We start from the raw sequence: 26892 nt of genomic DNA, 5'->3' as shown, positions 1-26892 counted from the left end.
AACAGAGTTGTGCTGGGAGAGTCCCCACACTCATCAGCACGTGTGATAATTCTTAGTCGCACTTAGAAGATCTCATTGAGGATTCTTTGGCTCTACGATGTCAATGTAAATTTCCTCTTTCTTTCCTGTTATCAGTGACAGTTCAATAGATCCAACAAAAATGCTTAATGGGATTATCAGTGTGCTTTGCTTATTAAGAACATTCTTCTTGGCGAGTCCCAAAGTGCAAAACTTTCATATTTTTTGCTTAGAAAACTTAATGAGAAAGCAGTCTAAACAGTAGGCAAATTCATAAATGTTAGCTTGTATCTACTTGGATTTTCTATTTGGTGTTCAAAACTGTAGTAATTGCATAATATCCCTGCTGTATGATTCTTTTTAAGAATTTCCTATTTGTGAAATTCTTTAGGTATTCCTTTATTAATTGCTTATTAGTGAACATTTGTTACCAGTAATAGATAGCTGTCCAAGACTGTGGCATGATAATTATCCAAAAGAGCTAAGTTACATAAACTGTTTATGTATCCTGCTCATTAAGATTTGTATTAAGTTTAACTTTTTAGAAAGAACAAAAAGAATGGGGTTATAAAAATTATTATCTGGCTCCTGACAGAAGTATTTCCATGTGACTGTATAATGTATATGTCAAAGCATGTAGAACATAAACATTGTGTGGAGAGGTATTCATCTTCTGGCTGGATGATTTGTCAGCATTGCATAAGAGAAATTGGAAGCCTGTAGGATTCTAAGATGCGTATTTTATTTGTGTTTTGTAGCTGAACTGTAGTTTTAGATGCTGATTGTCTTAGTATTGTGCATGTAAAATAAACATGGGCTCCTTTACCTAGACAAATGAGTGTCATGATCACTCCTGCTCCATCATTCCTATAACTTTTGAGCTGATTTACTCTCTTATTGTCAACTGTTTTTTAACAAAGGACTGAGCAATGCTTTGTTCTCACCTTGCTTATGAAAACAAAAGCTTTCACAGAGGAAAGGGGATCCTCATCCACCCAAGAGGTAAACGGTCTTGTAAGAGACAGCTTCACATACCATATACATCAGTCATTTCATAGAAATGCATTCCTGAGGTACTGGGAAGTTGCAACTCTAATGTGCACTGAATGAATGTATTATTCATCAGACATCTGTAAATAAAGGTTTAGGATTAATTTGTGCTAGCATTCTTTTTTTTTTTTTTTTAATTTGATCATCAGTAAATAGAATGATTTTAATGAAGCATCAGCTCTTCCAGATGCCCTTTTATTAGACTGTAAAGATGTGAGAGTAGCTAAGTTAAAAATCTCCCAATAACCTGACAGAGGTCAAAGCCTTTAAACTGCTAAAGACTTGGAAAATGCTTTCAGAGCTGCCTAGAGTGTGTCTAAATACCTTCTTAATAAATGTGACAAACATTTATTTGGAAAAGCAAATAACCAAACTATTGCTCAATGTAATAATAAATATTAGAAGGCACTTAAGGATTGTTGTATTAATCAGATTCCTTGAGTGGCTAACCATTTCTAACCCTGTAATTTTGCACAGAACGATGGTGCCTCTTACTGTGCAATTAACTGATTTATTAGCAGCAGAGCTGGTTGGCTGCTGGCTGCCCTGATGGTCTCGCATTTATTTCTCATGTTAATCCTAAACCACTGTGCTTGGACCAGGGTGGAAGGCAGGCAGTACTTTGTCCTCTCCAGCCAGCCACTCCACAGGTACCCAGAAGAAACAGATGAAGTTACTGTGGGACCAGTTTGTCCAGACTTGAACAAAAAAAGGTCTTTTGATGCTCAGAAAACTGTTGACAGGTGTTCTTTTGCAGATCAAGCTGTGCTGGTGGAATGGGTTCCTAGCCCATGCTCTCAATCAATTGTCTTGACTAAAAGTGCGAGTTAAACAACTTTCTAGCCTACTTTCAGGACACAGCAGAGTAACTCCAGCAGAGCAAGTAGTTTGGTCTTTGCTAACTTCAGCTGAATCGGGACCAGGAGCTCTGATGAGAGCAGCTGGTGCAAGGAGCTGCAGGCGACAACACAGCTGTATGCAGAGTGCCTTGGTCTGCATCCTCTCACACGTGGCTGCAATTAAAGATCTGACGATAAGGCCTTTTCTGCATTCCGGAGTAGTGCCAAATCAGCACTGGATGGCCATTGCCTGCACCTGCAGTCAGCACGACCTTGGAGATGTTGTCAGAGCTGAGCTGTGTGCTGCTCCTGCAGCTCTTGTCAGCATTGTAGTTTTACCTGCAGAAAGCATTGAAGTTGCAAGTATTTCTGCATAGCTATTTGTACTAGAAAGGTGAGAGCAGTACTAGCAAGTCTCGAGGCAGCTGTAGTGGCATGTCAGCTGTAGATGAGGTAATTGACACTTTCACATACGTCAATAAGCAGAGATTTAACAGGCATAAAAATAAATTATCCGTTAAGCACTACAGTACTTAATCCAGACTGGTTCATAGGACACAATTAGTTTGTACACTTAGAGTTTATCTTAATTCCTGCTTACACTGTAGGTTTTTGTGAATAACTGGGTGGGTTTGATTTACAGTAATACTACAAGAGCCAGTGAGTGTTCATTTAGAATGTTTTTAATGTCTTTTGCTCTGACCTCGACTTCCTTGGTAGTGGTTGAATTTTATCAGTAGTGGGTTAGGTTTGTTTAGACCCTTGAATACCTCTGCCTACAAGAAGTGACATCAAGTTTGTCATAAGGGAAGTCTGTCAGCAGCACTCAGGAGAGGCATATAATCTTACGTGTACTCGTGGTGTAAATACAAGGCAGGTGGTTTTAGCATGGTTTGTTGATCAGTACCAGACTGTGACTAAGTTTATCATGAGGCTAAGAGCAATTTCTAGTCTCCATTGCAGTCAGCTTGTATGCTTGAAGAAATCTGAGAAGTTTGTATTGCCATATTTTAGGTCCTACTTTTCCTTCAGCTGAGCCTCCTGTAGTTCTATTTCAATCCAACATTTAAAGAAATTAAATTCTTTTGCACCAAAAAGTAATATAATGAAGTAACTAAAAACTTGTTACTTGTAATGATGGTGGCTTTAGGAAGGAAATTGTTGCTCACTTAGGTTGTATAAGATAGATAGCAGCTTTACCAAAGGAAGTGAGCATGTAATGCCCGAGCCAGTGAGAGCTGCATTCTTAAATGGCCTCTGGATACACACTTGGCAGGATTTTATTCCAAACATCCAGGCATTTAGGATTTAAGCATGAGACTGGTGCTTGAAGGTGATTCCAAATATTCTTCTAAGTGCCTTTGAAACACCAGTCTTTAACCAGTACTTTGTAATTTGCTATGTGAAGGTTACAGTCTTTCATTGAAATATGGTACCTTCTTCTCAAAAAGTACAAAAGCTTCAAAGATGTGAATTGACTTGCATCTGGTTCTCACTGCAAGGAGAAAGCGTCCTTAAATTGCCTAATATATTTCACAGCTGATCTACAGCAACTGAAAAGAACCGAACATGAAAGGAATAGCCTAGAATGATTAAAAGTGTTTAGAAAGGATTTATTTTAAAAGTAATGGTCCTTAGGAAGTGTTGGCAGTTTTTCTTCCTATGATTCTTAAATTGAGATATCTGTGTGCAATTAGTAGGTGCTTTTCCTCATGGTTAGATGGAAGCTTGCTTTGGCATCTGTTAAATCCCAGTTTAGAATATGGTCATCATTTTTAAGATGATTATAATAGCCGCAGTCGACACAGCATTTCTTCAAACTCCTAGAATATGACCTTAGTGTGCAATACACTGTAAATAAAATAATCTTTGGAAATAGTTCTGAATCTTTAAGTAATAAGAGCACTGCAGCCCCTTCTGTTGCCCTCTGGCTCCAGTGGGGCCTTCGGAGGCCCGGCAGCCCATCACCAGGCAGTCCGTGGCCATGGAGTCTGGCACCTCCTTGCATGTGCTCATTGTGTGGTGATGCAATCCTTCTCCAAAGGATTTGTCTGGTGCTGCTTCTAAATGCATAATGCTGCAGGAATGTTACATGTGGGGCCAGTCATTCAGTTTTCTAACAGCCTATTTTGGTAGCAGGTGGTGTGCACAGTGTATTGAACTCATGGATTTTATGTACTATACAAGAAGGTAGTTTTAATCTATTCTTGCTAACCAACATATTCAAGAAAATACAGCGTAAATGGCTTCTCCAGGGGTGATTGGGGCCTGGTGTGCCTGTCTTGTTTCTAGCAGTATTCAGGTAGATAGTCAAGAAGTACTGGGTCTCCTGGTTATCTAGTGGGAATGCTGCTAGGAATTAGAGGACGTTCCCCAATTTAGTATTTTTTGAAGTAAATTTGAGCATAATAAAAAAGTTTTTGAAGCACAGAGGCCTTGGGTCTGCTAGCACATGGAGATAGAGTTTTGAATGAGTAGGCTGTCGTCTCCATTCCAGAGGATGCTACCAAAGAGATTGGAGGGCACAGCTGGTAAAATAGGCATTGCCACTGCTGCAGAGGTCAGCTGCACAGGAAGGTTGGTGGGAGGCAGCTTGGAGGGTGGAGCTGCTGCTGCTAGAGCCCTGGCTGGCCCTACAGGTCCTCTGTCACGTCCTGCCACTGTGGGAGTGTTCATCTGCAGGTGAGGCTTCCCACGTTTGCTTAGACAGCTGCCAGTTCTGTTCTTTGGTTGCCTTGTGGATGAATTGTGTCCCATGGCCTACAGTATGATTTGCTGAAAACAGTATCTGGTTTGAAAGTGACTTTTCTGATACTGTGAGCGATGTTTTACTTCATAGTAACACCATTTCACTAGCTTGCAGAAGAGCTAGTGCAACCCAAGTTCAAAGCTATAGTTTGAGATTTAATTGGGTATGCATAAATGTTCATGCTGAAGGTATGAATTCAGAACTGTTGAAGTTGCTCAGAAAAGGCTTTCAACAGCAACTTTAAGCAACAGTTAAAAACATTTGAATCCTCTGAAGCTTCTATCTGAAGTCATTTACTTACCCATATTTCACTGTTCCAACTATAAAACAGGTAAAAAATAATGTTGTTTTGCATTTATTACAGTAGCGCTAGCTAGCGTAACATTGCTGCATTAAAGCTGTTAGTCTTTCTGTTGTCAGCAAATCTACACCAAGTGAAAGCCACAAAGTAGCCTAATTGGCAGCATTCTGTGCAGGTTTGCAAAGACTCACCTGCAGATAAACAGCAACACACTTACAGTCAGTCAAGGGATCTGAGAAGGGCTCTGTCAGAAGGGGTACTTGCTAAGTACAGAGTAACTGACAGTAACATTTTTCTTCTTAAATGCATAACTGGTATGAAGTTAGTGTACTCTCGAGGTATTAGTCTGTAAGTAATGCTCCAACCTTGGTGATTCTGTGATAATCTGTATTGCACAATACATACATTAGTTTAAAAATTCGTTTGCAAAATCTTTTGAGTGCTGATTTTAATATACTACGAAAGCAAAACCGCTGTGAGATCTCAGAGGTAATATCTGTTCTTTTCCCTCAAAAAGACAGGTGGACTATGTGTTTTATTTGCTGTGGATACATTTTCAGTCTCCTTCAGTCTTTGTCAAACCTAAAAACATTTTTCAAATGGAATTCAAAGATTCTGTATATTTATCCAGAATTTCTATACATCTTCTAATCATCGGAGCCTGCTCTGAAAAGCAGTTTTAACTGTACTGCTGGCTATCTGACAGTCTCAAGCATGCTTGCTGTGCATATTTGATTAGACCTTCAATACATGCGTAGCAAACTCCATGTCTCCAGTAAACATCAGATTGAGCTGTATGGTGCACAGTATGCTCTTAACTGCCTGGAGCTCTGGGCTCACTGATCTCACAGTGCTCTGTACACAAACATGATTTTTGGGTTAAACTTCTACAGCCCTGCCAAATACTGCAGATCTGTCTTTGAACTGCATTTTCTAGGGACTGCAGATTTTTACGGAGACCTAGCACCTACATCTGTGCCTTGGTCATGAAGGAATAGTATGAACTTTTTTTCTGAACATGCTAAGTATTAATTTACTGAACTGACACATGAGGTTTCTAAGTACCAAACCATTTGTGGATAGTTTTTCCTAGATGTGTGTATGTATGTATGTATGTTAAATATTTATGTATATCTACTGGAGTCTAAAATACTACAGTAAAGGCACTGTTCTTAATTTCTGTCTTTTTTGTTTTCAACAGGCAGAAATACTCAGTGTGCTCAGTCACAAAAACATCATTCAGTTCTATGGAGCTGTCATTGAACCTCCAAATTATGGCATAGTTACAGGTAAGGATTGTTGTCTGATTTTCATTATGACTCTGTAAAACTCTGGTCTTATGAGTACACCCAATTTTAGTATTTTGCTGGCCTTGAAAGAGGCAACAAGATTTGGTGCTACGGTTCTGTTTATTGGATGGCATCAGATGCAGAGTAGGTGCAGCTGCCAGGACAAGGCACCCTTTACCACAAAGATAACAAAGTGGGCATAGCTGTGATCTGTCGCCTGCTGGGCATGTATGAAGATATCCAGAACCTTGTTTTTATGTGTGTAGGTATCACCAAACTGTAGACAGTATCTTCTGCTTGTCAGCCTTTGCTAATGCTGCCCTAGCCTGGATTTCATTTTAGTACAAGCTGTCTCCAGGGGCAGCTGCTGGAGAGGATCCACCCCCGATTGTGTGCTGGAAAAAACACAGCTTCTAATCAGCTGTAGAAATCCCTCCAGTGGTGCACAAAACCTGTGAAAATTCACTTACTTCTACCTGTCTCTTAGACCTTATGTTAACACCATAGATGGCAGCATAATCCTGTGGTAGCACTTCTGAGATGCACAACTGCTTTACTGCCTACTGGGTGTCGCAGTGTTGAAACCAGTACCACCGATACTGCAGAGATGCATGAAGGATGATCTTAGTCTATACTGCTCGGAGGTTGGACTGCTGATATCATATCAGACAGGAAATTAAATACCTTCCTTATGTAATAAAAATCATAATAAATCAAGTAATATAACTATAGTTTCTAATACAAAGGTAATAAGTGTAAACAAGAGAGCAGACTAACAAAGCAAATGTGTGATCACCAGATCATCCAGAATGATGTCTGGATCAGAAAGTCCTCAGTTGCTCTCGCAGAAGGTCAGTGTTTGGAGAAGGTCATTTGACATGCTTGCTGATCACTGGATAGAGAACAGCTGAAATAGTTCATTATGTCATTGGGAATGGGGACTCTTAACCATCTGTGAGAAGGAGACTATTCTCTAGTCCTATCTCTTTGTTACTGGAAGAGCTCTGAATCTATTCTGGTTAAAGAAGAAAAAAAGCATTCTAATTTTAAACTGCATTGGCCTCTCCCTGCAACTTCCAGGGAGACTTGAGTTTCTTGGGCTGGAAGGGAAGTAAGGCTTGATTTCTCTGGCTGTTTTCAAATGAGAGAATGGCTACTTAGAAAAATGCTAATTGTGCTTGACATATCTTTTAGATTGGTTTTTACTCCTTGATCTTCTGGGTAGTTTTCAGTGCAGCAGTCTTAATCTTGTGTTTACCCAGAGATCCATGTCTTGCCAGGGAAAAACCCAAACGAAAAAACATCCCAAGAACTTAATGATTCTTCAGAATGATGGAGATGAGGGCTTTTAGCCAAGCATTGGCATGTACTGAGTATTGGCTGTACATAACATCTTATGTGGGATTGTCAGAGGGTTCTCTTGAACTGCCCTGTCCCAGTGAGAAAAGCTACATCTGAAGTCAAAACATGTCTCTTCTACGGAGATGTATGTAGGTCACTCTGAAAGTAATTCCTCCTATTTATTTCCATGGAAACCACTACAACAGATAGAAAGAGCACAATAGCACTAATTGATAGAGTAAATTCTCAAATACAAAACACTATTTTTAAGTACAGTCACCACCGATAGCTATGCATTTTTGCCCCTCTGCTGCTATCTGCCACATGGCAACACAACAGGATGGAATATTGGCAGGAAAGTTCAACATCTACCACCAACATCTGCCGCTGACGTTGAGGGCCAACGTAGTTAAAACATTTTTGGAGCAGCTCTCGTGTCAGTGTTACAACTGGTTGTTGAGCCCATTGAGCTGCTAATGCTAATCACATTGTTTTAGGTATTGCAGACTGCCAACAGCAGTCTCGTGTAGCTTTCAGGTCTAGGTTTTGATCAGCACTGCCTCCTCCCAGAAGAGTTTTAGAGCTTGTGTGTCCCGTCTGTGCAGATGTGTACAGTGTATCCCAGTCAGTGGTAGGGTGAGTCCAATTCTGCATTCACAACGTTTCTTTCTAAAGCAGATACCTCTTTTCTATCACTGAAACAAATTATCCTGACAATGTAATTTCCAAATCTATAACCTCGTAGGAAAATCCTGTGGCACAATATGTGCGTAGGAGAAATACTGAAGAATCAAACTGTATCGCTTGAAGATTGCTTGCCTCTGTTCATACAGAGCAGCAGCAAAAGGCTTGGGGATCTCAGTTATCCCTGACTCTGGTGGATCGAGTTATGCATTGTAAAGGCATGCAAAGCATGCAGGCAGACTATTCCTGAAGAATCCATTTATAAGACATATGATGACATCATGGGTAAAAAAAGCTGATGTTTTAATTGAGAAAATGTGCAGGTCAGCATCTTAGTCCTCTTTCAGTGACATCAGAAGCAACATGCCTGTCTCCTGCAGAGCCTCCTTGCAGCAGGAGGTCCTGCAGCAATGAACCAAAACTAACTTGCAACTAGAGCATTTACTTTCAAGGGACTTTGTATTTATTCCCTCATTCCTTTCATTTAGAAATGGAAACTTCTCATATGACATACCATATTCATGGCTGCAGATTCTGTCTCAACCAACACAGTACTCTCCCAGTGGTTTTGATTCCATTAATGAGAAGCAATGTTTACTTTTTATGCATTTAGCCTATGATGCATCGTTCTTTGATTAATATTTTTGAGCAACAATTTGGATATATTGTATGCAATCTGAGGGGAGAATGATTTTGTTGCTGCTTTGAAATGGCGGAAATGAAGCATTTCAATTGTAAACCAGCTGGCTTGCTTCATGACCTGCTGCTCATGGAAATTTGCCCCACTTTGCTTCAAAGTTAGATTTGTAGTTTCTTCCTTCCTTTCTGTGTTTTTAATTATTTTTTTTAACGAATAAGTGATTTGATCTACTCTGTTCCTGCATGAAGAGGTAGAAAAATAAAGTGTTGTCTTCACTTTCTACTTGCAAACTCTTTCCTCTTAACAGAATACCATATATTTAACACTTGATCTTAAGATATAGAAAATAAAATAATTGTCTTTTGTTATGGGGCATAATTTAAATGCAGTACTTCTCACCACTGAGGACTGTCCTCTTTGGAAACAGTAATAAGGATCTGGTACCACCAGTCTCTCATCTCTTAACCGCTGTTGTGACTGGGAGAGGCAACTTCACTGTTCAAATATGGAAGAATTTCACGTTATGTAAAAGTAGTGCTGTGAGGGTTTCAGTTGTTTCCAGTTTCCCACTTAAACAAGTCTAAGTGTAATGAGCTTGGTATTCCAGCTCATAGCCCCGTGAGCTCTGGAAGTCAGACCGGGTTCTGTCTGTCATACTTGCAAACACTGACGGGCAGGAAAAGCCTTTGCTTCTGCCTGCAGGATCCCGCTGTGGGTTTCTGTAGGTGTAGGTGGAAAAAGTTAAGAAAAACAACTGTTGGTGCTGAACAAGGAGCATAAGAAAACATCTTGCTTTCTTAGCTGTGCTGACTTGTCCTTGGCTGAGAGAACATAAAGCAGTGAAAGCGTGCCTCCATTTGCATACGGTCTGTAAAGTCACAAGTGGACAGAATTGCTCAGCGGCACGTTACCATTTTTACAGCGTTCTCTCTCTGAGCAGAAATGACCCTCATAAATCTTAGAAAAGAAAATAATCACCAGAACCTTTCACTCTGGAATTGGAACTGCCTTGCCTGAGCTGTCTTTATACCAGAGCTTTCTAATGCCTTTTCATTTGAAATCCTGTCATTATAGATGATTTCACATTTCTTTTCCCTTAGCAGTAGGTTATGTCTGTGTTGGGACAGTCAGAACGGACTATTACTCTCCTATTATGTTACTAATAGTGTTAGTTGCTGAACCCAAATTCTTTGTCAGTAAGCTTCAAAGTGCTGCATTCTGGAACTGGCAGAGTTTCCATTACGGTTTTCAGTTTTGGTTCAATGTTTTAAAATGTGACGTGCATTTATTTTACTACTTTTATTTTTCTAACAGAGTATGCTTCTGCTGGCTCACTGTTTGATTACATTAACAGTAACAAAAGTGAAGAGATGGATATGGATCATATCATGACCTGGGCAACTGACATAGCTAAAGGTAAGCAAGACCGGTGATGATTTTTATCTTACTCAGCAAAATGTATGAGTGGAGATGCTTTCCCTATTATGTCAGGAAAGCTTTCCTAAACCTCTTTTTTTTCAAGTTGTCCAAAAAAAAAAAAAAAAAAAGACAAAAAAGAAAAAGCAAAACATATGAAAAGAACCATAATGCACACAAAAAACAACAAGAAACAAACCCATTCACTGTTCTTTTCAATATGTTTCTTTGTTATCCTGAGTCCAAAATCATTTCTGGAGTGAAAATGCCTTCCATGAGCTACTTTTATACTTCTGGTTTGCTCCTGAGTCCCAAGAGGATAATTTTGATGTAGTGTAATTACAAGGCGAAATTATCCTTACGTTTTATTTGAATTGGTATACTTAAGGAAGCTGGTTCTTGGCAAACATGCTGACATTCTTCACAGAATAATGCAGAGCCTTTGCACTCTCTGTGGCCATAGAGGAATTAGTGTAAACTAATGAACAGTATGTTCATATCTTAGCTTCCCTGTGTAGAAAATACATTAGAGAAAATAATTAAATATGAAGTTAAAAAGCATTAACATACCCATATAGGTGTTCTGAGATATATACGAGCTAAGCTTAGTTCTTTTTACTCAAAGTAGGTTATGGGGACCTTTGCTTCTCCTGCACCTGGCCTTCACCTATGTATGCTAGCCTATAATGGGGACAAGAAATGAGAACTTAAAAACATGACTACTGATAAGTGGTGGCCACCTTCAGCCTGCCTAACTAGTTCCTTGTTTTGTGTAGGCATGCACTACTTACACATGGAAGCTCCAGTCAAAGTAATCCACAGAGATCTGAAGTCCAGGAACGGTAAAGTAGCAATAAAAACAATAAAATGTTCTGTATTTACCTTTAGTTGTTATTGCTGCAATCATGTCTGTACTTGAGCTTTGTGAATTTGCAGAACTAACTCCTTGGCTGTCATCAAGCTGCACTGGCCTTTGCTGAGGCACAGAAAAGCCTGTTCTCTTGTCACTCCTCTACATCCTGACACTGTTGGCTCTGTTACTGTCCTGACATCATTTAGAGCACTGTGGAGGGCTCTTTTCAAGTTGTGTCTGGCTGACCACAATAGTGTCCATCTTATCAGCTGTCAGACATTGCCTGGACATTCCTCACTTGTTTTTTCTATTTGGAAATATTGAGTACCATGAAGCACTGGTATTCACTGGACATAATAGGCTGGACAAGGCCTGTTATTTCTAATCTGAAAATCTTGTCTCTATTGTGGACTACTTTTGTGTAATGAATACTCAGTGTGGAGCTGCACTGTTTTAGACTGTACCTGGCAGTTGACAACCATTCATGAAACTTGCTAAATACTGATTTGAAATGAAGCATGAAGTAGTAATGGGACAGGAGGAGTACAAATATTAATAATGCATGCAGAGTGATAATAGTCACAAAGAAACCTATTTGTATAGTACTATTTTCTTTTTTTAACTTTTCTCTCCTTTTTTCCTTTTTATTTTTAATTACCAAATCTTCTGGAGAGTTTGTTGTTAAGCCTAACTGCCACCTTGGGGATAATGGAGCTTATCTACATTTTAGTTATAGTCATCTTTCTACCTTTGACCTCAGTAGGACCTGAAAAGTTTTGAAGTTGTTCAGAGGCTTGCAGGGATTCAGCAGGTGTTCTCCAAAGATGCTCAAAGAAACTAGGACAATCATGCGTATTTGTGCATCCTGTGCCAACTGGATCATTTTTCTTGATAAAGTGAACTTCTTTTTGCTGTGAAAATATATTGCGTTTGTTTTTAATAGCATTCCTGTAACCTGTTTTTTTTTCCATTTGTAGTTGTTATAGCTGCTGATGGCGTGTTAAAGGTATGAACACTTTAATTATATTAATTATGTGAGAGATCCTGCTGCGTGACTCGATATTTTGATGACTAGTAAATGAGGTTCACACTCTACTATCTGTTTATTTTTGCCAGATCTGTGATTTTGGTGCCTCAAGGTTCCATTCACATACAACACACATGTCGTTAGTGGGTACTTTTCCATGGATGGCCCCAGAAGTTATTCAAAGTCTCCCAGTGTCTGAGACGTGTGACACGTACTCATACGGAGTGGTGAGTGCCTTTTATTTCTCTATGCACAGAAGCAGAACTCCAGTGTGACAGAAGTCATGGGATGCAGGAGCAACTATTCTAAATAAGGACAACAACAACAAAAAATCACACTTTTTCAGGACTGACCCATAATTCATAATTATGTGCTTGAAAATGATAGGAAGAGCAGTGTCTTGCATGTTTAATAAGATACTTCTCTGATTAGATTAGCAGCATGCCAGTGTGGGAAATGCAAGCTTTACCGCAAGTATTTAGCATATGTCAGAAGGCTTGCAGGAGCTACTGAGCAATCTGCATCAATAATCTCTGCTTATTTTTTAGTGAAACAAGAGGGAAAAGTTTTAATAGGTATATACCAGGGCTTTCCATAAAACAGGGTGTCACTGAGTTAAGATGAAAAAGCAGGCCACTTTTCCATGCTTACTTGTTTAAAAGACCCTGCTGGCATTATTGGGTAGCTGAGAGAACCTCCACCTCTAGTGGAGGTAGAGGCCCAATATGAAATTACAGCATGGGTCTGTCTTTTATGCAGAGGGGAAGTAATCAGTTACAGTGCATCAGAATGTCAGGTTTGCAGGTACAATTGTGATTTCACTCTGTCCACAGTCAAATTCTGGTATGTTTTTATTCTGCAGTGTGAAATAGACTAGAAATAACTCCTGGTCAGACCAGTTCTGAGCCAGGCCCCAAAGCCTTTCTATTACAACAGTACTTCAGAGGAAGAGAGAAGGGAAGCAGGGTCCTAGTCTTTGTATGAATCTGTGTACATAGCTTTTTGATTTTGGATTCAGCAGTGAGGAGTTGTTTCAGTACCTGCAAAATGTTGCCTCTTTCTCTTTGAGGAATTGATGGAGATGTAAGTCTGGTTGGTTTTAAGCTAGTGTCCGTGACCATGCATAGCTAAGCTGATGGTCCCAACAGAAGGTTACATAAACTTTTTGTCAAACAGTTGTTTATGGTGTAAAAAATAAATAAATAAAAAGACGATGGGAGATATCTTAGCAATGAAAGGTTGAAACTTTGTAAGGGGAGAGAAGCTTGTATTGGCAGATTTAAAGTCCTTGCTTGCTTAACAGAACTAGGTCACAAACAGTAATAGAACATAAGCTAACAAATGTTAATGTAAACTGTTACTGGAAGCAATCACATATTATCCACTGAAGGATGACATTCCAATTCCAAAACAAAGAACAAATGTTAGAGGAGAAATTTAAAAAATGTTCTCACAGTTCAAAACAACTCTCATAATCATTTTGGTGTGATTGACTTTAAGTAATATTCTAGAATTGGGAGAAAGTAATCAATTGTTTAATATTTTATCATGTCAAGTGTTACCAAAGCCATAGGAACAGTATGTTGTATTGAGTTTATCTTTCCTCCTACAAAAAGTAAACCTTTGATAGCTCTGTGCTTGGAGGCAAAACTCAGCTACCCGCAGTATGAAAACAGTTCAGTGTTAGTGGAATATTTTAATGTGGTTACAGGTGGATAGTGCTACTTCAGTATGCTTAATAATATCTGACCCACATTTTTAATATGTTGTTTTTGAGCTAATGTGCTCTACTGTGGATAGAAGCTTATGGATTCTTAAGCACTTAGGAATTAGTTCATCTTTGCATAACTCCATTGCCACATCTTGGAACACCATTGTTTTCAGAGGAGATGCAAGGGAAGAAATGAAGAATAGCTGCAGCCCAGATTCTTACTTGATAAAGGTACTGATGTTATGGAGCTGTCAGAAAGCAGACAGTTGTCTGAAAATAAAACTGAAAGCTGGAATCTCCCTATTATAAGTGTTGGACTACCAGAGAATTTGTTAGGAGACTGAAAACAACAACAAAAAAATCTTAAAAGGAGTATTTTTTTGTCTCAGCAAGTGATTATCATCTGTAAAAACAAGATTTAAAGAATGGCCTTTGGAAGTGTAAGACTTGCCAGCAGCTTTTGTGTTGGAGAGACAAATCTGCATTTCTTCAGTTAAAGCCTTGTTAACAAAGAACAGAATCATTTCAAATGTAAACTAGCAAGATGCTAAGAATAGATATTCTGTTCACAGTACTTGTTACCATACCATAAGTTTCTTTAATTGATTTCTTTTTTTTTCCTAACTTTCTATATTTGAGTGTGTGATTTTAAATGTTCTGCTTAAGCTTTGTGAGCATTTTGTCCTTGAAGTACCAGTCTTTCTGTCACCTTATAGGTCCAAGTTGCTCCTCACCTGAAATGACCTTCCCTCATTGCAAAGATACATATGTTTGTAGATAATGTTCATACTAGTTTGTCCTCCTCTTCGTGGGTGTATGAACAGTTCCATTTATTCTCTTTGAGATAAATAGTAAGTAATTTATAACACAGCTTAGTCAATGCTAAAACTACATGTTCCAGATTTATTATGATACAAAGACGGATCTTGAACTTTATTTCAGCCATGCTCTGATTCTCTTTTCTAATCCATTTCAAAATGCATACTCTAAACAACAGACACCAAGTGCTGCAAATGATCAACCCACAAATCCATTCAAATCAGTAACAGTCTCAGGTCACTGTGTGCGTAGCTCAAAAATGATTCTTTGCTTCTCTTCCACATGTGAAAGTGTATGTGGAATTACAGTGTTCCCTCTAAAAACTGTCTGAAATCATGAAGATAAATGCTTGGGTGTGTTAACCTGAAAAAAGTGTTTGTAGTGGACTGCAGTGTGTTTGTGTATTTAATCATACGAGGCTGTGTAGCTGAATATTTTCAAATGCAAGAACAAAAAATTAAGAGCATTAATTGACTATTGGTACATTGAGACTGAAGTTCAATGTAGCAGCTGTTGTGCTCCTAGCAATAGTTCATACATTGCTTTAGCTATGAGGACATAGGTTATTTATAGAGGGAATGTTGGCCGGCTCCAGGGGCTATCCCTTACTCTTTTTGAAAAGAATTATGAGATCTTTAACTTCCACTTGTATCAATCCAGAGGAGACTGACCTAATTTTCAAGGGCAGTACCTCTAAGAGAACAACACTTTCTGCTCATGCCATACTTCTGATAATTGTAGCTCCTGAGACTCATCTGTGTGCACTTTACTACCAAGAGAAAGCATTTTCACAGTGGGATTTTTTAAATTTAATTTAATTTTTTTTTTTTTTTGCTTGTTAGTTAGTTAGTCTGTTTTTTCTTCTTCAAATCACTCATTTGGATGTTTCCTGTCCTTTATGGCTTTTGTTTGCTTTGAACAGGGGTTGAGGGGTAGGACTGTATTTTTCCTTTTTTTTTTTTTTTTTTTTTTTAGATTATTGTCACATAGTTGACAGGATGAGAACTGAAATGCACAGCTCAGCTGACAGAACTGAGGACATATCAGTCTTTTTCTCAGCTTCATGTATGGAATGAACATTCATATCTTTGAATCTCACTCTGTTTCTCTGCATGCAAAGAAGAGCCTAACATCTTCAGAGGCCACAGCTTATAAACCATAGCATTAAATGATCTTGCTTTGTTTTCCATCATCGTGTCTGGCATGGCTATTTCACTGTGAACACCTGCTGTCTGTCGTCATAGGGATGTTATGTGATCAGGAAGGCTGGTGATCCTTACCATCAAAGATGGGAGGGGAAGTGAATCATGTGAGTGTCCCAATTAAATTTTACCAGAAATGGAAGACAGATTAATTTCCATATAAGGTGAGCTGAGAATTTGGTTCTGAAAATGATGAGTGTGTATCTTGCAAAAAAAAGAAAAAGAAAAAGAAAAAAAGGCCAAGATCAGGGTAGGTCAGATTCAGGTGCACTTTTTGTGGCTGTATGACCCTAGGGACAGGAAGCATCAAATGGTAATGTTTTTGTAAGACTGATAATGCACTCATTCACCCTAGGTGATGTTTCAGAGTATCTAATTCATGAGCTGGGTTGAAGGTTCTCTAAAACTGGATACTTACATGTCACCTTCGGAAGGAAAGTCTTAAGCTACACTACTAGCCTGGATATGAAATTAGCTTTGTTCTAAGAACATTGCTTTAAACTTGCATAGATAAATGCAAGGATTTGTTTTTTATCTTTTACTTCTCATGCTACTAGTGAAAAACAAGGCCATTAAGAAAAAAATTCTGTATCTTGTCAGATTGCTGTTCACTCAAACTATGCGTAATCTTGAAGTGTTTCAAGTAATCACTGTTGGTTTAGGAAATTAGTGATCCGTACATGCAGTGGAAATAAACACTAAAGGTGTCATGATGCAGGAATTCAGTACAAAATGTTCTTCACAGACTTGCGTGCATGAATGAATGAAACTAGACAGTTCAGTCTTCTGGAAGAAAAATAGCAGAACAGTGGCATTTTCCAGCTTGAGGTTCTTGGAGACTTTTGACATGTACTTCATTGTGTTCTTTTCTTGGGAGATGTGTTTGGACACTTCTCTGTCTGATGTGCAAGCTTGGATTTCTTTGTGGTTTCCTGTTAGAACCATTCAGATGAGGTGGTTCTGCAAGGCTGCTCAGCTTGTGTGTTTGATTTGGTCCAGGCGTTTTTGTTTTTGTACGCTGCTTTCTGGACTGAAGTACATCAGGCTGCTAAATCATTTCATTCTGTCACAGTTAAATTTCCTACCTTTATGAGTAGAGAGGCAATAATTGGAATGAGAAATCAAAATGTTTCTTCTTCTTCGGAAGAGACTGAATTGAGGAAAACAGCGGAATTGAATGCCCCTGTGAATAGCCTTCCTCATATATTTCTTAAATATGGAAAACTGTCCTTTTACTTATTTTTCCAAGATGCGCTTAGCTTTACTGATCAGTTTTCTGACTGAAGCAGAATTATTCAAATAGGTCTATTGATGGAACCTTGTTCACTTGATTAAAAGCCCAAATCTGCTTCAGTGCATTTTTTTCTGCTTGAGCAGCATCTGCCAATATTCTCACGTTTTTCTTCTAATTACCTTCATAGTTGTCCAAAATCCATTCAAAATGATGTAGGTGCAATGAGCCTGGGTACTAACCCAGCCGGTGAGGATACAGAGGCTTGCCTAAGGATCTTAATACATCTGGTCACATGCTGAATTATTGATGTCTTTTGTTGCTGTTGTGCTTGGTATACAAATGGAAGAAGTTTCTATGTAGATATCGGTAGCAAGAGATATGTATGAAGATTCTGATAAAAATAGGGGCAAACATGAGTGTTTGTTAATTTAATTGAATTCCAATATGTAGTCCTTGAGGCAGAAAACAAGTTGGATTCAATGACGTGCATCATTTTAGTGGTGCCAAACTCTTTTCTACAAAGTACCTGAGATTCTTATGCTAAAAAATTAGAACATCTTTCTGTATGTAAGGATGGTGTGTCTGTGAGATATAGGGGGAGAACAGAATTATTGTTGATACACTATATATTGTATGGCTTAACATAATCATGTACTTGGAGATAGACAATTATGCTTTTGCTTGCAAAATTATATTTACTATTTTAATATAGGCATATAATAGGCATATAATAGGAGTGAAATACCTTAAGGATCACATTCTGACTACAGAAAAGCACTAGTTGCCATCATATATAAATATTTTTAAATGCAAGATGACTGCAAGGCGAAGATGTGACTAGCCGGGGCTGAGAAGGATAGGAGGAGTTCACTGTCTTCCCAAGTCTCAACTGCCAAATATGAACTTTACAGTGTACAAAGAAAGTAAAAAAGCATTTTCTTTGGCTCTCACAAAATTGCAGGCATTAGACCCCACACAACCCAGTTTTTACTGTAGAGGAAAAAGAAGAAACATTCAAATTAATTTAGCGAGAGGATCTTGCACACAAACACTGGTCCAAGTTCCTGCAAATGGAAACTGGTTGCCTGATAATTGGGTACAGAATAGTGCTGTAATAAGGTTTAATAATGTATTTAAAATACAAAGTGCAGAAATAAAAATTCTTTTCTTTCTCTCTGTTCCAGGTTCTCTGGGAGATGCTAACAAGGGAGGTCCCCTTTAAAGGCTTGGAAGGATTACAAGTAGCTTGGCTTGTAGTGGAAAAAAACGAGGTAAGACTACGTTTCTACATTCAGGTACATAGATCAGAAAACAGTATTGGGGTTTTGCAAAAGACTTTTTCATCTTCTTCAAATTGAAAGTAAGTTCACGCGTATGGAAAGATTAGCAGTAGGAGCTAACACAAAGGGTCAAAGTGATGTTATTCCTCATGAATGGACCCTTTACATCTAATTGTTGCAGCTTCACGTCGTGATGCTGTAGATCAAAAATTGTACAAGTACTGTACTAGTTTCTCAGTCTCAATTGTAAAACCTAGGGGTTTGTTCTTAGTGATGAAAGAAGCCATTGCGTCCAAGGTAGGGGAACAGTTTAACTCCATCTCCTGCGTTTAGGACATCTTTTTACTGGCCGGGAGTTGATATATCTGTAAGAGACCTTCAGCTACTTCAACTTAACTCTCCCAGCAGGAGTCACTATAGTACAAGAAACTGCCGCTTAGATGAAAATTTCAAAAATAAAAGAAGAAAAAATAGTTTTAAAAAAAGAGAGAAATTACAGTTTTGCCACCTACGTTCAACACTACATTGAAGATGAGCTCCTCACTGGTATCGGCAAGGCTGCGGCATAGCTGCAAGCCTCCTCATGCAGAGTCTTTCCATTTCAAAAGCACTTCAGTGGTGTAAACACCGTTTGTACAGTGTCCCCAGCCTCGCTTTTCTTCTTCTCACAAATTGAGGCTTTCAGTTAGTTGGACATGTGAGCGTCTATCTGAACACATAGTCCCTTGATATCAAAGAGAGTAACTACATTTAAAAAACATTTAAAGTTGTGACTGTACCACACACAGACAAGCATGGAAATCCTCCACAAAGATGAAACCTCCTCTATCTAGACACAGCAGAAGCTTGGGTAACATTACAATGGCGAGGCAGTGACTGTGTAATACAGATTTCTATTATTCTACATAAACTGTTTCTCAAAATGCTTCAGAGTTAAATAGTGGAGTTAGGTTTCCTCCTCTTAGTTTAATATTTTTTGTTGTTGACTTTTTTTGTTTCCATTGCTTTTTTTTAAAAAAACTTATATTTGAGAACTGGATTAATTCCAGTGAGCCACACTGTGATATACTGATTAGTTGGAAATGCTACATTACCAATCTGAAGATTATGACCATGGTCTTCTACAGTGTTTATCAGAGCAGGAGGTACAATGGGACTCTTTGTCCTAGTTTAGGAAAAGCCTTATATATCTGTTTGAAGAGGTGAAAACCAATGAACAGCACTATGTTCTATTATGTGCAATTTTATGTAAGAGGTGCAGAGTGGCACTGATAAAATGGTAAAGAGACTGTCCAACGCTGAAAGATGGTAGAGATACAATGCACATTTCTCTGCAGTTTTCCAGAGCAAGGAACTGTGCAAAATACAGCATGAACAAAATGCAGACGTAACTGTTCTACTCATGGCTGGAGAAACTTAAGTGTTGAGTTTTTCAAAGCCAGCTATTTATCTGCCAGGTACCATTAGCCTGTTGCCACCATCTTCTTTGTAATGGTGCTAGGAAGCTTTGAGAACATTAACACTTACTTATATAGATTTTATTTTCTCTGACCATGACTTAGGGACCATGCCCAGTGTATGCCTTGTAAGAGTTGGCATGCATTACTTCTTTTTTTTTCTTCCATAGTTTCTGTGTCCTGAAGCAAGTATGGGGATCAGGTTCTGCTCTCAGTTCCATCTACTGACATTAATAGACTTGCATGGACCCACTTCACAACAGAATTGAGCCACTGTTGAGCTAGGCCTTCATTCTTTTCACTCTAAGTCTCTTGTTAAAAACAGTGTGGGGCTGAAGCCAAAGCATAATTGCTTAGGTTGTAAAGTTCCACTCTGCAAATTTGGAGCATAAGAAACAAAATGCACTTTAAGGATATTGTATGGGTCCTTTCCAAAGCTTTGCATAATTTCACAATGTAATTTTTATTTTGGTACAGTTTTTATAGAAATATATAATTTTAATTCAGAAGAGAAAACACATGAATTCATATTGTACTAGGCATAATCCCTTATAAAATTACAAATAAGAAATGTATTTTTTGTTACAATCTGATAGCTTTGGAACCTGCTGCCTCTGTATTCTGTGACAGATAACATTCTGCACAAGTGAGACACATGTAAATGAGGACTACAACTTATTTTTTGCCTCCTGGAACTGTGAGGGTTACAGACAAATACTGCAGAAAGATGAGGCAGTGTATTTTTAGGGTAATGACTCAACCAAAGATCAAGCGCCAGTACAGTTTGTTTATGCATTGTACAAATTTCTGTGTATTTCTTGCATAGAAAGCTTTGCACCTTAAGGTATTTACATTATCAAAATATTCAGATTCCTGCAGTGCCCTGACTCTGTATGTCATATTTCCAGTTTTCATGGTATTCAAATGCTTGTATAGCAGAATTTGTTAACTCTTTGGCTTGTAAGGCTTTGCAGGTCACATTATAGTAATATAATGGTACAAAATTTGACAGAACTTGCTTTGATTTACTTCTGAAATTCCAAGAGTAGGACTGATCAAAGGGTCTTCCTGGCAGGTTGGACTGTACAGGTTCAGGTTCTCACCTGCTTAGGACAGGGAGCCCTTTTTCCAGCTTGATTTCCTCGTATTTGGACTCATTTGCAATGCAGAACTGCTTTTTATCTTTTTTTTTTTTTTTAACTTAGCATGAAGCATCTGTAGTAAGTTAGTTACATTAGCAAGAGCAAAGGGATCACCTTTTATGTGTAATGTTGTTGGGATACATGTATAAGCAACTGGAGAGGCTTGGGTATTCACGTGTGTATTTGACAGTGGAATTGCTTTTAGGGTTTGCAGTCTGGAGGCAAAGTCTTTAAGCTACGTGTTGTTTAAGCCTCACTGAACAAATACTTTTCATGGCTTAAAACTCTCAGCAAAAGAAACCAAGCCAGCTTCAAAGTAGTTCTCTGTAGTCTATCTGGACCTGGCTGTAACCAGCAACTCTTTGTCTTGCGTCATCAGAAAATATTTATATGAGTTCACTGTGCTCTATGAGTGCTCTCTGAGATCTGCATGTCCTCATTAATCGTTCTGACCACAGGCTTATGAAATGTCTCTTGTGTCATGTAGAGCTTCACTTAACTCTTTATAACTCAATGTACTCTGTATTTCAGCCACTTGGTATATCAAAATTGATTATAATGTTGTAGATCTGTATGGGAGAAAGGAATTAAACCAGACTGTATATTATGCTTATCTTGATAAGCATCTTAGAGTACCATGCAGTGCAGCAGTTATCTCTACAAACAATGATATTTTAGAATTAAAATCTCTTTGCCTCATTTTCACTTCCTTGTCTCCTAGTTTTCTTGAGCAACCCTGTTGGTTTATTTGTTCCTTTCCTTCTTTATAAATCTATTAATTAATAGTACATCTTACTAGTGTTAGCCTTTTTTTATGTCAATCATCAGTTTTGTATTATGTTTAAATGAAAGAAGAGTGTGTCTCACTTCTTTTAATTGCTCTGCTCTTATAGGAAATCTATTATTAGCACCTCAAAGGGAAATGTTTCTAATAACTGTTACGTTCTATCTCCATTAGAGATTAACCATTCCAAGCAGTTGTCCCAGAAGTTTTGCAGAACTGATGCATCAATGTTGGGAAGCTGATTCAAAGGTAATTTAGTTTCTGTTTTATTTTACATCTTCCACCTCTTATTTCTCTGTGTATGTTGAACTGTCTTTGGAGGACAAGTCCGAGCTAACAAAAATATTAGCTTCACAAAAATGTTAGCTGGGGATATCTTTTCAAAATACATATATATTTACGTATTTATCCTTAAATGTGTTTCTGTCCTTTTAATCAAGCGTTGTTACTCTAAATTGCCTCACTACTGAGGACAGAGATTGTAAATAGGGTGAGATGGCAAGAATGCTGCTATTTTTGATCAAGTGAAAAATCATTTTGTTTTTTTTTATTTCAGTAGTTAATCTTTCTTGAATGTTTGTGAGTAATACGTTTCAAATAACTATTTCAAGATCCAGTTTTGATTTCTCTTTTGTGCTGGAAATGTATAAAGAATAAATTAATCCACAGAATACGGGTAGGAATGGCAGAAACACATTCAAGATTAACATTTTAAAATGACGTGGTCTTTTCCCCTAGGGCTTTGAATTATGAACTTTATTATAATTATACTGTAATAGTATAGTAATAGAAGTACTGTAGTATACTGCTTAACTTTCCCCTATAAGAATAAATCAAAAGAGAAATGAAAGACTGTATTTGCTCAGTGAATACTTTTGTAGATCCTGGCAATTACCATCCTTAAATTGGCCTTGCTGCCATCCTGTTGTATGTAAAACTGTCTGGAAAGAACCTGCAGGTATACCAGATATGAAACCAAGTGTCAGGAGATATTTTGTTTTGCCGATGAGGGAACTTAGGAGAGGAAAAGGCAGTTAAGGATAGGAAATTTTGCACTTTTTCTCAAGTCCAGGCACTGGGAAGACTTCTTAGTTACTTTAAACTCAGAAGAAAGTGAACTGCTACTTCAGAGACTCCAAGATTAATCCCAAAATGAGTTACAGCACTTAGGTGGTCTAATGCCAGAACGCATTATCACTGGAAAGTAGTCACAGGAGAGCAGTATGAGAAAGGAGATTTCCCTTCTTTTTGTTGTTGTTGTTGTTAAATTTTATTTTTGAAGCAAGGAGTTGCTTCCTACGGAATGGATCTGGAAGCTTGAGATCATCAGCAGTGTGTTTTCTAAATGAATGCCCATTCAAATGCTACTCCCTTAATAATAGTCCTCTTTCTCCTCTCCACAGAGGTGAGGGGAGAAAAATGCTTTCGATCTTTGAATCTGTAATAGGGCTGTTTAAGTTCTAGGTCAGTAGTTATTAAAGAGCCCTTCCCAGTGGTAACTACGTGTCTTATTAATAACTACTCCTCAATAAGCATCACTACTAAAGGCCACAGAAGAATTTTTGGAACCTTTAGAGTGTTCATTGCTGCACATACTAGACCAGCTTGCTCTTTAGATTGCTCTAGCCAGATATATGAGTCTGGAAGTCAGTCTGTTGCTGTATTTGCAGGAAAGGGAGGGATCTGCACATGGGAAACAGGGAGCAATTGACCTGGGTTTGAACTGAGTTTCTGGGATTGTTGTTCCCAGATGCATCTCTGATGTGTGTAAAGAGCAAATACAAAGTTGGCTGAATTTTTTCTCAGTCTGCACTTTACTACTTTTTTTTTCATTCAGCTTCTTGTTTGTTAAACAGGTATAAATGCATTGTTCACATGACTGAAATGGAGTGATCTCTGGTCACATTTTGGGCATGTGACTGACAAACTCGGTCACGTGTTGGGAAAGGATCAGTACTTTCAGCTATGAGAATGCCTTGATAAAAGGCTGTGAGGCCTGCTTGAGCCAAAAGATGGAGCACATTCCTCTAAAATGCCTCACTGTGCAGCTTTCCCCTTCGCCAGGATTAGCTTAAGAAAATCGGTGGTAGATGTATGAACAAGTTACTGAAGGTCAAGTGAGAGTGTCAGCTGCTCAAAAGCAATTGCTCATATGCATAATTTCAGCTCACAGAAAGCCTGAGGTATCTTTACGAGACTTAGCCCTGAGAAAAGAAGGATGTGTTTTTACTGTGGGGCTAAGGAATACACTTCTTAGAGCAGCTGCAGTGTCAGACACTGCTCACACTGTAACCTCCCCATGGGAATGAACACGGTTATTAACTGTGCTTGGAATTTCTAAAAACTTGTTTGTTCTTGGAGGAAAACGTCCATAGTGTGCTGCTCCAGGTGATGTATATTCAGCGTCTTCACGCAGTTTAAGCTGTGCCAGTGAAACAGTCCCTGGTGGGTTCAAAGTATTTTACTGAAATTCTAATTACTAATTGCTTTAAATCAGTAATTATTTAATAATTTCTGTGGTAGCTGAGTATCGTAAATAACTACTACCAAATGTAAAATCCCTATGAAATAAGCAACTTTTGCTTGGGTAGTAGAAAATTGTACAAAGGTTGCTCATCACTAATGCTTTCGTTTACTGGGAACACCTGCTTTGGAAATACAGGTAAGTGCATGTTTCTGATTTCCTCTGTTCCTTCAGTTTATTCCCACTTTGACATCAGAGATGATTACAAATTATTGAATGTTTTGATGGACCTCAGAAATTTGAGTACAGCAATAAAGGAAAGAGAAATGAAGAGGAGCAGCAATAAAGGAAAGGCACATGATTTAAATATCCTGGTTTTAGGCCAGAACTATTTCTGGAGAAGCATATGTATTTTAAAGATTTTTTGCATGGTACATCACAGATAAGAAGGGAAACAATTTTCAGAGGTGACTCATGCCTTGATATTTTGAGTCTCTTACAAGGAACCATTTATGATGCCTGGCTTCCTGGGAAGTACCAAGCAGCTGTCCACTGGAAATAAGGCTTTTTTTTAATATATAATAATAAAAATAAAGCTCCTCAGCTTGAGTTCCCAACTTCAGCAATCACATCTTGCCAGTTTTACCCAAGTTATCAGTGTACACCCAGAGTACACATATTAAATCTAAAGTCTTCATTGCCTTTGGGGAAAGAAACAGACAAAAACACATACCAGTGTAGGCCTGTGTCTTGCTGTTAGCTGCACCCCCAGAAAAAGCTATTACCTGTATGTCTGGCATCTGTAAAGCTGGCAGGATAGCTGGCAGCTGTTCACAGAAATTGCACAGCCAGAGAAGCTTTGTCAGTACTGTGACTGTACAGTTGTTCCAGCTGCAGACCTGCAACACAACAACTGCTTTTCAGCGTGTAAAGATTTGCTGCATACCAGCTTGGTCCTGCTCTGTGTAGGACCAACAGAGCGTGTGTTGTTGCTACTCCCAAATCAGTCTGTTAATGCTTCAGCCTCCCTGGCTAAAAGCCCCATTCTCTGCCATTGCTATTCTCAACTACAATTTTTCTAGGCAGGCCTGATGGCAGTGCTGATTATGTTCATTTGCTGTCCTTGGGTCCAGAAGCATCATGCATACAGGGGCGCTGCTGCCTTCCCTGCCCCTCTGTGAGTGCATCTCTGTGGGCAGGGGTCCTCACTGGGCATCTGCGCTGGCAGCACGTTAACAAGGGCACACTGTGCTGCTGAAAGGGTTGTTGGGTGGTGGGCTGGAGGCCAGGCTGTACAGGCACGAGTGGTTGGGGCAGGTGCCACAGGGAAACCTGCATAGCTCACCCCACTGCCCGTTTGCCCAAATTCATGGTAATGGACCAGAAAGCCACAGACAAAGCCTCCAGTCACAGCGGAATAATGCAGCATTACAATATAAGAGAGCTTGTCTTTTTTTTTGTTACGCATTTGACACTTTTTCATGCTGTTTGACATTTAAAATAAAGAAATTGTCTTCTTTTATAATGTGGAAATCACTTGGATCTTCCTGGGAGAGACACCTCAGCATTGTTCCTAATTGTTTTTGTGCTCCCAAATTAAAATGCACGTTTTAATTGCGGCATCTGTAATTTTAGCAGAAATGGTATAATTAGAGGCGAGATACAGAGAGAATGTGCATCATCCCCTTACTATATATCTACATTTTGTTTCAACCTTTTGTCTCAACTTTGTCTGGAGTCTGTCAAACAGACTAACAGAGTCAGCGTTCTTTCAAGAAACACGTTTTCCTGTGGCTTTTTCAGTTATTCTCCCACTTCATAGCTTCATTTTGCGACTATAGGGCAAGCAGGAAATGAAGAGAAGCTGTGACTGCTCTCTGTAAGTGGCAAGTGTGGTTGTGCTGCCAGCACAGTGGGTGCTGGGCATAGAACTAGGGACAGAAAGTTGAGCGAATGAGTCCAGGGCAGGACTGTTCCCCTGAGCCCTGCTGGCAAAGGGGAGGCAGCATCATTCAGCCCGGATCTCTGCTTCTGCACAGGCTACCCATGAGCTAACCATGTGAGAGGGTTTTCTGGAAAGTGTCCTTCCCTTCCAGAACCGAGCTCTGCAGCCAGAAGCTCATTTGTGATGGGCAGCTTATAGCAGCTTCATGCATTAGAGAGTTTGTGTTACTCCCCGTAAAAGCCATCCATCCAATGACCAGTTCCTGATAGGTCCAGCCTTCTCTCTGAGGTGCTATTTTCCTTCTTAGCTTGAGGAAAACTTCATTTATAGAATAAAGAATCTTTATAGTTATTACTACTAATGTTGTTTAATGTTTTTATTGCTATCCCAGGAAGTAGCAAATGGTTATTTAGGTAGATACAGGAGAATAAGCGAAGGCTGAAGCCCTACTGGCTTATGTGACTCTTTCCAAACTTAACATTTCTTCAGTTGAAGGAATAACAAAAAAAAAAAGCATACAAAAAACAAACAAACAAAAAAAACCCCAAAACAACAACAAACAACAACAACAAAACATTTAAAACTTTATATCCTTGATGTAGACACTCTGTCAGAAAGTAATATCCCAATTTCAGTCGCTTGTAGTC

General features: G+C 38.8%; 1 protein-coding gene across 13 annotated transcripts in view; it reads left to right on the top strand.

The window, feature by feature from the left end:
• Window positions 1-26892, top strand: part of MAP3K20 (mitogen-activated protein kinase kinase kinase 20) — an 83596-nt gene that overhangs the window by 20318 nt on the left and 36386 nt on the right. For all 13 annotated transcript variants that reach the window (XR_005861768.2, XM_421996.8, XM_046944064.1 and 10 more), the window contains 7 exons: window positions 6159-6246; window positions 10226-10327; window positions 11104-11169; window positions 12158-12186; window positions 12297-12434; window positions 18358-18444; window positions 22011-22085. Coding sequence is in view for 12 of the 13 variants with exons in the window: in XM_421996.8 (XP_421996.4) it covers window positions 6159-6246; window positions 10226-10327; window positions 11104-11169; window positions 12158-12186; window positions 12297-12434; window positions 18358-18444; window positions 22011-22085 (585 nt within the window). In the remaining variant the exon portion in view is untranslated. The remainder of the gene's footprint in view (window positions 1-6158; window positions 6247-10225; window positions 10328-11103; window positions 11170-12157; window positions 12187-12296; window positions 12435-18357; window positions 18445-22010; window positions 22086-26892) is intronic.

The sequence above is a fragment of the Gallus gallus genome, chromosome 7 (genome assembly GCF_016699485.2).
Source record: "Gallus gallus isolate bGalGal1 chromosome 7, bGalGal1.mat.broiler.GRCg7b, whole genome shotgun sequence".
NCBI lineage: Eukaryota > Metazoa > Chordata > Aves > Galliformes > Phasianidae > Gallus > Gallus gallus.
This window is presented reverse-complemented; position numbering and strand designations above follow the sequence as displayed.